The sequence below is a fragment of the Eptatretus burgeri genome, chromosome 3 (assembly GCF_056783735.1).
Source record: "Eptatretus burgeri isolate ZD-2024b chromosome 3, Ebu_testis_v1, whole genome shotgun sequence".
NCBI classification, from domain to species: domain Eukaryota; kingdom Metazoa; phylum Chordata; class Myxini; order Myxiniformes; family Myxinidae; genus Eptatretus; species Eptatretus burgeri.
Genome location: NC_140963.1, coordinates 62421479 through 62435777, shown reverse-complemented (window position 1 = coordinate 62435777; position 14299 = coordinate 62421479). Strand labels below are relative to the sequence as shown.

Here is a 14299-nt window from a genome sequence, read left to right as displayed (position 1 = left end):
CTGTTTATTTTAAATTACACGATCAAAATATTTCATCAAAAGGTCATGAGGTCGTGTTGTGAATTCGTCGTTGAAAACTGAGTTGACTGAAGTTGAGTAAAAGTTCGTAATGCATGATCTGAGGTTATAAATTGAATTTTTTTGTCTCAAATTATTTAGTTTGTAGCATTGAAAGTTTGTAAATGGGGGGTTTGTAAATCGGGACGTTGCTGGATTACACTTTTTCCTTTTTATTTGAGGAATAACACCACACCTCATTGTGTCTCTTGTCAACTGATTGAAAGAATCTTCAAAACTAGTCTCGTACTGAGAATGACCTTTGACCTTGGAAGGCCAAACTATTAAATTGTTTATTTGTTGGAGGAAAGTCTACTGAGCGAACGTGCACCTTTATTATTATTTTTTCTTGACTTGACGTCTGATAAAGTTTTAAGCTAAATCTCTGCTTGCTTTTCCTGTTTGCCAAGACCTGTTTTTCCAAAATATAGTATGCCATCACAACTGTGACCTTGAAGCTGTGAAAAACAAAAACATCTTTACAAAAATGGAATGCAGAAAAGAGAATTGATAGAAATCTTATGAGAATTTGTTGGATGTTATGATTGTTTTTTTTGTTGTTCTACTTTTTGGTAAGGGTAGTTCTTCCCTTTACAATATGTCTTTGTATGACGGACGTCCTTTCCCAAACTCGTATGAAGTCATGTTTTGCCATTATGGTTTTCGATTTGAAATCCTGCTGCTGGAATACTTGCTTAATATCCACATTTCCATTAATCTTTGAGGAGTTTCATGTGTGTACCCCACACCTTTCGTACCTTCACAGGTGACCTTCACGAAGCGAAAGTTTGGCCTAATGAAGAAGGCTTACGAGTTGAGCGTGCTGTGCGACTGTGAGATAGCTCTCATCATATTTAACAGCACCAATAAGCTGTTCCAGTATGCCAGCTCAGACATGGACCGTGTACTTCTGAAGTACACAGAGTACAACGAACCACATGAATCACGTACAAACTCTGACATCCTGGAGGTATTTTCTCCAAAAAGAAGTATTAATATTTGGCAAAAGTTTGGGTTTTTAACGAATGTGGAAGCTGAGTACAAAAAAAAAAAATTGAGCCACTAACAAGGTTTAGATATATTATTTCTGATCCATTATACCATTCTGTTAAAATCATTTTTGCTCTTTATACAAAGTCTCAGCTCATGGAAGTGTGACGTGAGAGAGATGGTCAAAAGCAATGTGTTGACGGTGGTGCGAAGAGATAAAACCGGATACAGCAAGTGGGTGAACAACACGAGTGGGAGAGTGAAACTTGGTAAACTCGACGTAGATGAGGAGAGGTAGGGAAGGGCTAATAAGATCACAAAGGATCACGGATGAGCATGTAGGATTACCCTAAGTGAATGTGCATTGCCAACTTGAAATCCTTGAGGGAAAAATGGAATTGAGCAGATTGAGGAAGGAGGTTCCACAAGTGGGAGAAGAGAGAATGGAGTGGAGCTGTGTGTGTGTGGTGAGCCTTGATTTTGACAAGGAGGGAGCAGAGGTTGGTTACTGGAAAAATACATGACCTAGAGTCCAGTGGTCCCCAACCTTTTGATCCCACGGGCCACATTCACTACTCCCAAGGATGTTGGGAGCCAGAAAAAAATTGATGCATTTTATTGAGAAGCTTGATACTGTCACACAAAGTTTGTGTTGAGAAATCGATACAACGTTTGGGGTTTATTTGAGTGTTGTTTTTTTAAATAATAAATTTTATATGTATTCGATCGATCGATTGTTCACGCTCTGTAATTCTGAACAAATTTCCGTTCGGGGTGTAATTAATTTTAAATACTGCCACAAGATGCCGGAAGGTAAAATCAAATTGATTTAATTCCTCTTGGCGGTAAGCGGCAGTGGCATTGTATTAGGCTTTTCAGGTCACGGCACCGGCCGGCAGTGGCATTGTGTAAACCCCTTTAAAATTGCTACATGGAAATGTGTTTTGATTGGAAAGTCCTCGTGGGCCGCAGTATAGGGCTCCGCGGGCTGCATGCGGCCCACGGGCCGCAGGTTGGGGACCAATGAGCTGGACCAAAGGAGGGATGACAAAAAAAGAGGTCACCAATCTGAGTGAGAGAGTCACACAGATGGGCAGCTACAATGCTTCCACTTATTTGCAAGCAATTCCAATGATGTTGAGCACATTTGATTCCACAGTATCCAGGAGAGACTGGTGTGAAGTGGGATCTTGCGGGAGAGACCATCACTCCATTGAGCAAAAGACAGACCTAAGCTGTGAGAAATTCCGATTTACCAAGAAAGGACTTGACACAACAAAGGATGCCCAGTCTGCAGCTGGGTTTGCAGGTCAGATTTGACATATATTTTGGTCTTACCATTAGAAGTCGTAGTTGATGGTGAGGTCCAGAAGTTTGAGCGACTGATATTCTTCCAGTAATTGATTGATCAAATGGAGAATTTGATGAGTTTGACAATCCTTCTAGAAAGACATGGTGTGGATGTCAGATCTTTTTTGGGGGGGGGGGGGGGTTAAAAGACTTGTTCCAAGTATTAGACCAGCATCTGATCCTTTCCAGGTTGGCACAGAGCAAAGCCATTGTTGTGTGGAATTGCACGTTATAATGTTGAGTCATCTGGAAATGTTTTCCCAGAAGATTGGAGGGACAGGTTACTAATGTATACAAGAAACAAGACTGGACCCAAGGCATAGCCTTAGGACTGGCCTCTGCTGGGAGAGGAGATGAGAGTATTCCATTGAGAGATCAGGTGTTTGACAGCAAACTCGACCCTTAACCTGTAAAACAGTGCATTTCGGTCCACTAAGACCAAGGCCTCCGTCATGTCATGGTGAGGTATGTTTGGCATACTGACCATCCTTGCCAAGTACGGGTTGTCAAGAATGAACAGCGAAGGTGATGAAATCCCATACCAGTCGGTGGAGGATGAAATGAGTCTTTTAACACTTGATGAAATTGTCCATTCTGCCTCAAAATTGAAGTTCCTTTTTTATTTCATTGCAACAATAATCCCTTGAATTCAAATCTTGGCCCAAAGTGGTGTAAAATCTCCACCTGATTTGTACACATTTCGCCAAGAATTTCTGTTGACGAATCCGGCAGGTGCTCCGGCTGCTTAACAATGTTTTATTGTGTCAAAGGTGAGATACTTTAAATGCAGGACTGTGCCCGCTGTGCAAGTATTTTGAACATTTTGCAGTCTCATGGCTTGCGAATCTTTTGGGGGAGGGTGGGGTGAGCGCTGTAAATTGATCAGCTTTTTGGATGATACCAAATCCGATTCTGCATGAAAGTTTCCCTGGAAGAGAATGTTGTGCAAACGCATTGCATTTGAAATATATTCCTGAATTTGGTAACATCGGAAGCATCTGGGAAACATCAAATCTTCTTCAGGAAGTCGTGGTTAGTGATGAGAATTAATGGTTGTAGCCTTTGGTTACATCAAGGATTGTTGATTTAAAAAAAAAAAACATTTAAATTTTTTTACCCTGGCATATTAATATGGATTGCACAGATGAAGCCTAAGTTACCATTGTGTGGCACTACCAATGTACTTGGCTTGGTAGTTGAGCAGTTGGAGTGCAGAACATGTTGTAAAACGTGTTTAAGTAAAGGGGAGTGTGTGGGGTAGGGGATTGCTGTTGGTCAGAAAGTTTGCTAGGTGTAAATGGGGATTGTGGTCAGGCCTGGCAAGCAGTCATCATGGGGGTTGTTCGAGAGGGCAAAAGCAAATATGATTAGTTTCCTGCTTCAGAAAGATAACATTCTGGTTTTCCGTGCCAGTCTCCACAATGGTCTCCTCACTGGATAAGACCAAATTCCGCTTTTGAGTTTTATCTTCAGAGCAGTGGAAATATTCCCTTCTTTTCTGGTTCAACTCGATATTGCAGGATTTGATGGCAATCCCAAAAAATCAAAGGTACAACATGTTTAAATGTTTTCTCCTGCACAAAACCCCCCTTTAAATTTTTTTTTTTTTTAGCCATAGCACATCTTAAGATGTCGGAGCCTGGACGTCAGTGGGCAGGTGGTTGGAAATGACTCCTGGGAAACAGCCTCTGCCCCCACAATTTGGCTTCATGGGATTGATAAACTTATTCACCTCCTGCAAGACATGATAAAAGATCGATGATTGTGGCCTGCAAATCCTTGAGCTTTAACGGAAGTTTAAATTTTTATCGCTTTTGGAATAGAATTGTTCAGGTGCCCAGGTATGTCGAATTAAATGAAGTTTATTTATTCTTGAGACACAGCATTAGCGTGAGAAGAGAAGATGTTTGTTGCTTGTCGGGGCAATATGGCACTCGGCATGGGAGAAAACACGATACGGAATGTGCCATCCTGTGACACATACACAGCTGCCAATGGTGCGTGCCTGGAACGTCGCATGCCTCACGATCAGCCGCTCCAAAATTGGCAACGTTCGGTCAGGCCGACGGCACCATCTCCACAGTGAGATGTCTCCACCTGCCTAACGACCTCTGCTCACAGAAACGTTGCCCCTGACCACCTGCTGAGTGCGGAATTGTCATCGGCAAGCCTGGGAATGGAAATCTGAACTTGTGTTCTGGTGAAATATTATTTCCTGTGCTTGCAACAGTTGGGTTCTGATTAGAAAAATTATTTTTTATTTGTTGTATTCCAATTGATTGCATCTCTCTTATTATTATTATTATTATTATTATTATTATCATCAGCAATATCATATTTTAGAAACTTTTGAGGGAAGTAAAGGAAAGGCATGTACCTTGGTGCCCTGTCCTCCTTTGCCCATGCATACATGTCCATCCCAAACCTGCATTACAGTACACCAAGTTACTTGTCTACCGTTGCTCTTTCCATGTGCCATTCGGTACAAAATGAAAGCACTTACTTTAAAATTTCCATTTTCTTTTTTATCTCTTTTTTTTTCATGGAGTGTCAATTTACAACATTATTCAGGCCAAGATACCTTCAAAAATTACCAGTTATTTTGCACGTAGTATGTAGATGGCCCTTGAAGGCCATTGGGCTGTATGCACATAAAGCTTTTGGAATAGAACTGTCTGTCCTGGAATACAGGAAGCCCCCTGGTGGATTTTACGTGGTATCCTGGATTGTGTTGATATGCATCGGCATCTACATTAATCCAATAAGAATTGACGATACTTTAACATGATAATTTTATTTTGAGGAATATTGTACATTATATTTGCTTAAACAACCAGTGGATATGGCTGTCTATAACTTGTTACGGTTCACTTTCCACTTTGATCCTCAACCTGCAGTCTATTTGATGTTCCGGTCTCGTATGAGCTTGAAAGTCTCCTCTTTCACCTCAAGGGTCCAAGCCTTTTTACTGGTCTTTGACCCTCCTCACATCTTGATTACTTGGCCATGTGTAGGATCAAGTCACTCCAAGGTGTTTTGAAGCAAGGGATGAAAGGCCTTTCTGGTTCTGAGCAGACAGGATCTTTGCTGCACCAGTGATTCTCTCTATAAACTGTTTCAAATAAAAAAACCCAACCAACGAAGACATTTGTGCAAGTCCTACTCGACCAATTTTGCACCAGAATCGATCAGACCTAGCCACAGGTGACATTTTATCCATGACCCACTGACTTATTCAAGCTTTTATCCAAGCCTCTGCATGCATCCTCCGACATCAACCTTCTGCAGACATTTTTGGATCATGTTCGAGTGGAAGGAGAAAATGAGCATTAAACCTTGATCTTGCCTTAGTCATCAACCTTCTGCTTAATCTGTGGTTGAAATGATCGTGATGTGGCATTTATGTGGATATACCGTCTGTAAGTGGTTGAGTGAAGACTGTCCCACTTCCAGGTCAGTTCCCTTTGCTGCCTCAATGTTTCGAGTCTCTGACATTGGTGTATGTGGGTGATGCATGCTGACAAGCTCACATACTAGCTCACAGATCGTACCATTGGCTTTCCAGTACGCTTCGTCGTCCATCTCACATTTGAACCTGTTGGTGACCAGGTATGGCTGCTGCCGCGGAAATTATCGAGAAATGAGATTAAGTTGCATTTGTTGCCGAATGGTACAAAAATTCACACGATGATCGGCTGCAGACTTTATATATTGAGATCATTTCAGCCATTCTAAGTTGAGGACTAAAAAATAAATAAATAAATAAAACTTTTTTGGAGAGGATGAGAGTAAAAAAGGAAGTAAGTTTTAAGGTAAAATAAATATCAAACATGCTGTGATGATATTCAAAACTGATGGAACCATCGTTTCACCGTTCAGTAAGTGAGGCTCAAGTCTGACGTTTTGACCATCGAGTGGCATTTCAATTTTGAATGGGAATCTTCCCAAATACAACCGCTTTTTTGCAACGCTGTGATGTGTAAAGATTGGGAGATGATTACTAGCTGCTGATTTGGGGCATGTTAGACATCACCAAAGGAGGTGCTACTGACTTTTTGCATTACCCTGTCACAATAAAAGGACCACCCCTGATTGTAAACAAAATAAGTTCTTTTTTAACCAACCTGATGCAAACACAGTCTGTGACACAAAGATAAGGTGGTTCTGGACATATGGCACGTGGGTCCATCTTCCTGCAGTTAGGGTTTTCTGCAGGAAGATGGTGCGGTGTACCCAGAACCACCTCTGCCAGGAAGAGATGGAATGGGCTGCAGCTTGTTCCCTGAGCTACGCAGAGTCCTGACATGAACGCCATTGGATGTGTTTGGGAACATACATTGAGAACTGTAGAAAAGCTGACGTCTGCCAAGTAATATGCAAGAGCTGAAACAAAATCGACACATTTGGCAAAATCTGGATTGGACTGTCATCCAGAATATCATCGATTTGATGCCTTCATGGATTCAAGCACTGTATGACGCCAAAGGGCATGATATCCATCCATCCATTGGGACCATACTCTGTGCAGAGCATTGGTGCTGCCTAAGCAGTCTCCTTGGCTATTGGGCACAATCCTGGACTGGTCGCCACTCCGACACAGCATACCAGCATGCTGGCATTCATTTTGCCAACATCAGAAGGATGACAGGCAGTCAACCCCACCTGGATTTGAACTCAGGATACTTGGATCCCAAGCCCACCACCCTAACCATTAAGCCAACACCAGGGATACATGATATAAAATACTAATGTATGGAGTCCATTTAATTGTGTTCCTATCACGGATTGTTAAAACTGTTTACAATCGGGGATGTTTATTTTTGTTCTCGTCATCACATAAATGGTGTCAGACCATCATGCCCAAGCTGTTGTAGTACTCTGAACATCATTTGAAGTTGGTTTGAAGAATTCTTCATGCAATAAATTCCAAAGCCAGTCCATCCCATTAAAAGTGAAATGGCAGGTTCCAGGTAATACAAGAGAAATTTTGAAATGCAAGCAGCAACTTCTTCAATGGCCACAATTATTCCCACATTCTTGTGGTGTTGGCTGGGGGAAGCTTGGCCCAAGTCTTTCACGAATCGGCTGGCCAAGTTTGATGTTCGACGATGGTTATTTTGACGCAGGAATTTGGAATCTGGCCATTGTGCCGGTGATATCTTGCCTGCTCTTAAATGCAAGCAACTCAGAACTTCTTTTTAGTTTACGAGTTAACCTCTTGAGTGGTTATACCGTCATCCAAAAATTGAATGTTTTGTTTTTTTTGTCATCCTTGTGGAAATGAGATATGCAATTATTATTGAGGTCCTCTGTATGGTGTCACTTGCAGAATAACACAGAAACCCAGTAAATAATTTTTAGGGTTTGGCACAAGTCCACAAAGGGGATGGCAGTAATACCTGCTCCCATATTCCCAAAAGGGGCAAGCAACTGGGGTGCCCACCAAAGTTGTGAATGTTTAAGGAGCTGAGAATGTATTGGACAGTTTGTGACTCCATTTCAGGATGTTAGCAAAGGAACCCTCAATCTGGAACAGGAATTTGAGAATAATAGCCAGAGTACCAGTCCACAATGGCCTACTCTTTTTCAAATGTACATGAATCATTAACACTTCCATATCGTGAACGCAAACAGGTTGTATTTTATTTTATTTTTTTGACTGTACTACTGTATCTTTAATACTGGGCGTAGTGGCGTGCGCCTGTAATCCGGCTACTCGGAGGCTTGGGTTGGAGGATCACTTGAGGACGGGCACTCTGCACTGGGCCACGCTATGAGAGGGTGTAGGGCAGCCCAGAATCATGGCGAAACCCAATCCTTATCCCTGTGTCGTAAGAGGCGACCAGGGTTGCGGCAGGAAGGGCATCCGGTGTAAAACCTATGCCAAATCAGTATGCAGATCATAACAGATGATCCGCTGTGGCGACCCTTAACGGGAGCAGCCGAAAGACGAACAACAACTACTGTATCGTGAATCCATGCAATCTAAATGTAGATAATACAGCTGGTGTAACGTGTCTTCTAAAGGACCATGTACTAAATGATGTAACACCAGGATGACAATTTGTAGTTGGACACTGAATTGAACCCCGGCTCTACAACTACCTCTAAGCTTTCTTGCCATTTGCCAAGGAGAAACTATTAATTCTGGATAAACCATCAGGTGTGAGACTGGATATTCTAGACAAACTACGCATTCCCTTTTGTTTTAATTTACTTCGTGTGTATTTTTCTATCTTTAGCTATGGGCATTTTGTTTTTGGCTTTTGAAGATGTTCTCCTGCCTCCCCTATCCTTTTCTTCCTGCCACATGTTTCCTGGTGAAATGGCAGGTGCTGAACAAGAAGGAAAACAAAGGATGTGAGAGCCCTGAACAGGAATCTGCCTACGTGCTGACTCCTTGCACAGAGGAAAAGTACAAGAAAATAAATGAAGAATTCGATGATATGATGCGCAAGCATCGAATTTTGGTATGCTTCCCTTAACCTGTAACAAGGAATTTTAATGCAAGAGGAAAACTATATTACCATAAAATCACCCATCCTTGATTAGTTTGTATTATTGTGACTAGAAGCACCCACACCCTATGGGAGCAGCCTGGGGGGTTATGTTGTTCTTATTCAAATGTGTAATTCAAAATACTTCTCCAAAATACCTCTGCTGTGTAAATCAAAACACCTCACTGCACTGGAAAACATGAGGATAGGAACACTGCATTGTAAAGGGTGGGGACTTGTAATACCCTCTTCCACCTGGAGACGGCACTACATGATACACATTTACAAAGAGAATTTGCGTCCCCCTACCCTCTCCAAGACCACCGGCAAAGATAAAAAACACCCCTGTCCAATAATTGGGGTAATGTTCATCCTTTGTAGTAAGTCTGGATGTAATAGGCCCAGAACTGTAGGAGTAACACACACACACACACACACACACACACACACACACACACACACACACACACACACACACACACACACACACACACACACACACACACACACACACACACACACACACACACACACCAGTCCATTAATTATAGGAAGGATGATTTTCATCGCAGATTTATATGAGTTCCTTCACAAGGAGCTTCACCCGGGGAGGAAGTCATGAGGCCCATCAAGCCTGCGCAATGGTTGTAAACATATGTGTTATTTGTCCATGCTACATCCTTTTTACATGCTAAGCATTAAGTAAAGAAGCAGCACGTACATCAAGTAAGGAAGCGGTATGACTTAGCTGGGTTCAAAATAAGCCTGAAATCCAGATAGGTGGCTCCATTTGATGTTTCATCAATGGTGACCATACAATCTCTCTTTTGACATGAGTGGTTCGGCTGAAGCCGCCGGGTCGGAGGTGATACTTTGGTGTATGCATTCACAGGGATTACATCCATCCATTGGAGATCGGGGTGGGGGGGGGGGGGCGCTCGTCACGCTCCACACATTTTTATTTTTATCTTTGCTCTATCGCATATGCCTTCTGGTTTCTTGGTTTGCATAAGTGGAAACAATCATCTGGTGGCAGACAGGCTTTTGTCCTTTGAGGATTATGCTGTTTTACCTTACGAGATGTAATCTGATGCTCACCATTACAGCCAGGAGGTACTATTGGAAAATATATCTATATATCTATATATCTATATATCTATATATCTATATATCTATATATCTATATATCTATATATCTATATATCTATATATCTATCAAGCTCTTTCTAACCACTAACTGACTGATATTAAAGGTCGGTGCCTTCCAGGTGAAACAGAAAGCTGAACTTTTGCATGCCGATGGACATTGAAATCAGTAAACCGGGAAAAAAATCATAGAATCGTCGGACAACATCCATAAATGAAAATATAAATAAACGAAAAAAAACCGCTCGGCAAGATTGGATATTGAGTTGGTTGATTAACTCATTCAATTGCATTTGATGTTTGCCTGAAAATTTCCCATCGTTTATTAGTCTGATTAGATGATTAAATGGTATTGAAATACAGTTTCTTGATTATTTTGGTGTTCGTGAAAATGGGAAGGTGGAGGCTTAGTTGTATCAAATTAGTTGTGAAAATACCCAAAGATGGCTTAGTCCTTCATGGGATTTGGGGCATGGGCATAAATACAGAAAATGGTGGCTTTTGAAATTGACACACTTGTAAAAGAGCCCCAAGTTGCTTGTGATGTCATGAGAGAGGAAGATGGAGAAGGAAAAATTATATCTTTTTTTTACCTCATCGATTTGTCTGGATTACAGCTGATGTTTGTCACCTTTTGTCCATCCTGGGAAACCTCTTCTGGTTTTGTACAATGAAGTCTAACAGAACTCGAACATACCACGCAGAGGAAAAAATGTCATTCTGAATCCTCTGTCACAACAAGAAAACGACAAAATCCTTGCACAATTTGGGTTATGAAAAGCATTCTTGATAAGCTGTTCATGTTTGTTTATTGAGGTTTTCAGGCCCTCCAATTTAAAGGATGATGTAGAACCTTTTACTGAATAAAATAATGGGTGAAAGCAAAATGCAAACACCAATGTATTCTCAAAACTTTCAAAGAATGAGAAAGAATTCCACAAACAGTTGAGCAGCTGTCATATAATAACACAACAAAGAACAGGAAGTGACTCAAGCTCTCAAGTGTGCAACTCTGCAACAGATTCTTAAACTTGGCTTTCAATTGATACAAAAAAGAATCCTGCATTTCTCAACTCAACTTAATCATTTGAAAGGGAGGGTCTCAAACAACAACCACATCACCACCACCACCACCACTACCACCAACAACTGTTCAACTCCAAGTTTAAATCTGGGTGGATGGGTATGAGCAGCCTGTACTGTTTTGCTGTTTTCGTGTCGTGCTACAAACCCTATGAAAAAGGACTTTTTATCCAAATCAGGGAATTGTACCTTTGCTGTCAAATCATCTATAGGAATTATAAATGGTGTGAAATGTTTGTGTGGATATAAAAATATCAATGGATGATCAAATTGGTAGGATAAGTTTGGGGGGGGTCAGGGGGATCAGGTTTACAAAAGTAAAATGGATGATTAGAAAGGGAAGGGAATTTGGGGAGGATTGGGGGAAATAGTGGTGCATAGGGTAAACATACAGGGAAGGGTGGGGAGGTAAATGGAGCAAGCGTAGAGGGAAGGGAAGGGTGGGATGTCAAAATTTCACCATTTTTTTTCTTTTCTTCTGTTGATAAGTTCAATGTTTGGCTCTTTTAAAGTCTATACAGTCACAATTGTCTCCACTTTTGTACAGCGATGAAATTATCCAGGCCCAAGGTCGATTCATTATTGCAAAAGGTTATACCCTCACATTTAATTATGTTTATAATACATCCCAAATTTGGCAGTTTCTGTTGGTCAATATGTCACATCACAAATAGATCAATAACACAGAAAATTATTTCATTTAACCCTTAGACGCACAAGTGGGTCAAAAATGACCCAGTTTGGCTGTTTTCTTGCAATATCTTTTTACACTCATGCATCTAAGGGTTAAAAACATGGAAAAAATTTCACTGGTTTATATATTCAGGAATTAAAATTTTATCCTCTTCGGTCAATGGAATATGCTAAAAATAATACTTTGTGTGTGTGTGTATATATATATATATATATATATATATATATATATATATATATATATATATATATATATATATATATATATATATATATATATATATATATATATATATATATATATATATATATACTAGACAACCCAAGCCTGGTGTTGGCGCAATGGTTTGGGCAGCGGCTTGGGATCCAAAAGGTCCTGAGTTCAAGCCCCGTTGGGCCACTGAATTAATACACCAGGGGGTTGACTCGGCCTGTCATCCTTCCGAGGTCGGCGACGTGAGTACCAGTGTACTGGGCCGGTGTATACCCTGGTTAGAATAGGTGTACCATATCCCTGTGTCGTAAGAGGCGACCAGGGTTGTGTCAGGAAGGGCATCTGGCATAAAACATGTGCTAAATCATTATGCGGATCATGATGGATGATCCGCTGTGGCAACCCCTAACGGGAGCAGCCAAAAGAAGAAGAAGAAGAAGATATATGCGAGACGACACGTGAACCCGTTGAGTTCCCATTGTGACAGCAGTTGATAAAAAAAAATTATTTGAAAAAAAATATATAGCTCCAGCTAACTATAATGCTGAGGTTGTTTGCATTGATCAAATAATCCCGGAGTACTCCACTGAATCGGGAATTTATTTTTTAATGTTTTTCGTTGCCCGATTTGAACGAAACTTGATATTGCTGGTCATTGTAAAAAAAAAAATGGAGAAAAGAAAGTCAAACAAAATATTGTGTGTTATCTTCCAAACACAATTTTATTTATTAATGGACACAGCAGTATTAGATCATAATGGCGGTTTATTTTATGTTTAAAAATAAATCGTTCTTTGTCCATACAAAATGTTTGACATTTTAAAATAAATCATTTCAAGAAAAAAAAAAAGCAAAAGATAGCTCCAGCGAACTATATACTGCTGAGGTTGTTTGCATTGATCAAATTCTCCCGAAGAGGACTTGACTGAATTGGGAATTGATTTTTTTTAATTTTTTCGTTGTCCGATTTGAACGAAACTTGATACTGCACACTGCAGGCGAATGGTGAGTAAGGTGGCCCTAAATTTTTGCGCTATTGTGTACTGTTTTGGCTGTATTTTGGGAACATGCATATATATATATATATATACACACACACACACATACATACACACACAAGACCGGGCTTAGTGGCGTGCGCCTGTAATCCGGCTTGGGTTGGAGGATCGCTTGAGGATGGGAGCTCTGCGCTGGGCCGCGCTATGAGAGGGTGTAGGGCAGCCCAGAATCATGGCGAAACCCAATCCTTATCCCTATATCGTAAGAGGTGACCAGGGTTGCGTCAGGAAGGGCATCCGGCATAAAACCTATGCCAAACCAGTATGCGGATCATAAAGGATGATCCGCTGTGGTGACCCCTAACGGGAGCAGCCGAAAGACGAACAACAACATATACGAGGTGTGTTCAAAAAGTATCAACCTTAATTTTTCGTGCGTAAACAAATGAAGCTTGGGAGGCGTGGTTTGGTGCACGTATGTAGGCGATCCTAATTCGTATGCGTGAATATTTTCCCGCCTGCAGAAGCTGTCAGTCGCCGACAGACCGCCGATGAGTGAGGAAGTGGAAGTGAGCGCCGTCGGATTTTCGTTTTTGACAAAATGACGGAAAAACTTGAACAACGCTACTGCATCAAATTTTGTGCAAAGCTTGGCGATTCCCAAGTGGAAACGATCCGCAAGATTCAACAGGCCTTCGGGAACGAAGCAATGGGCACCACACAGATAAAAGAGTGGTACAACCGCTTCAAAGATGGTCGCACATCAGTGGAAAGTGAAGCACGTTCTGGTAGGCCCTCAACATCCCGAAATGAGATCGTCATTGACCAAGTGAGGACCCTGCTGATGCAGGATCGTAGAATCACGATCAGAGAACTTGCAGACAAGGCGGGCGTCAGCATTGGATCCGTTCATTCCATTGTGACTGAGGATTTGGGCTTAAGGAGAATCTCAGCGAAGTTTGTGCCAAAGCTGCTAATGATCGAGCAAAAGCAACTCCGTTTGGAGATCGCACAGGACATGCTGGAGACTGAACAGCGATCCCAACTTCTTCAACACAGTGATCACTGGCGATGAGACCACAGTGATCCGTCATTTTGTCAAAAACGAAAATCCGACGGCGCTCACTTACACTTCCTCACTCATCGGCGGTCTCTCGGCGACTGACAGCTTCTGCAGGCGGGAAAATATTCACGCATACGAATTAGGATCGCCGACATACATGCACCAAACCACGCCTCCCGAGCTTCATTTGTTTATGCACGAAAAATTA

General features: G+C 41.4%; 1 protein-coding gene across 17 annotated transcripts in view; it reads left to right on the top strand.

Annotated features, from left to right (window-relative positions):
• LOC147030044 (myocyte-specific enhancer factor 2C-like) overlaps positions 1-14299 on the top strand; it is an 81952-nt gene that overhangs the window by 46361 nt on the left and 21292 nt on the right. For all 17 annotated transcript variants that reach the window (XM_085873725.1, XM_085873731.1, XM_085873726.1 and 14 more), the window contains 2 exons: positions 824-1027; positions 8730-8867. In XM_085873725.1, coding sequence (XP_085729851.1) covers positions 824-1027; positions 8730-8867 — 342 coding nt within the window. The remainder of the gene's footprint in view (positions 1-823; positions 1028-8729; positions 8868-14299) is intronic.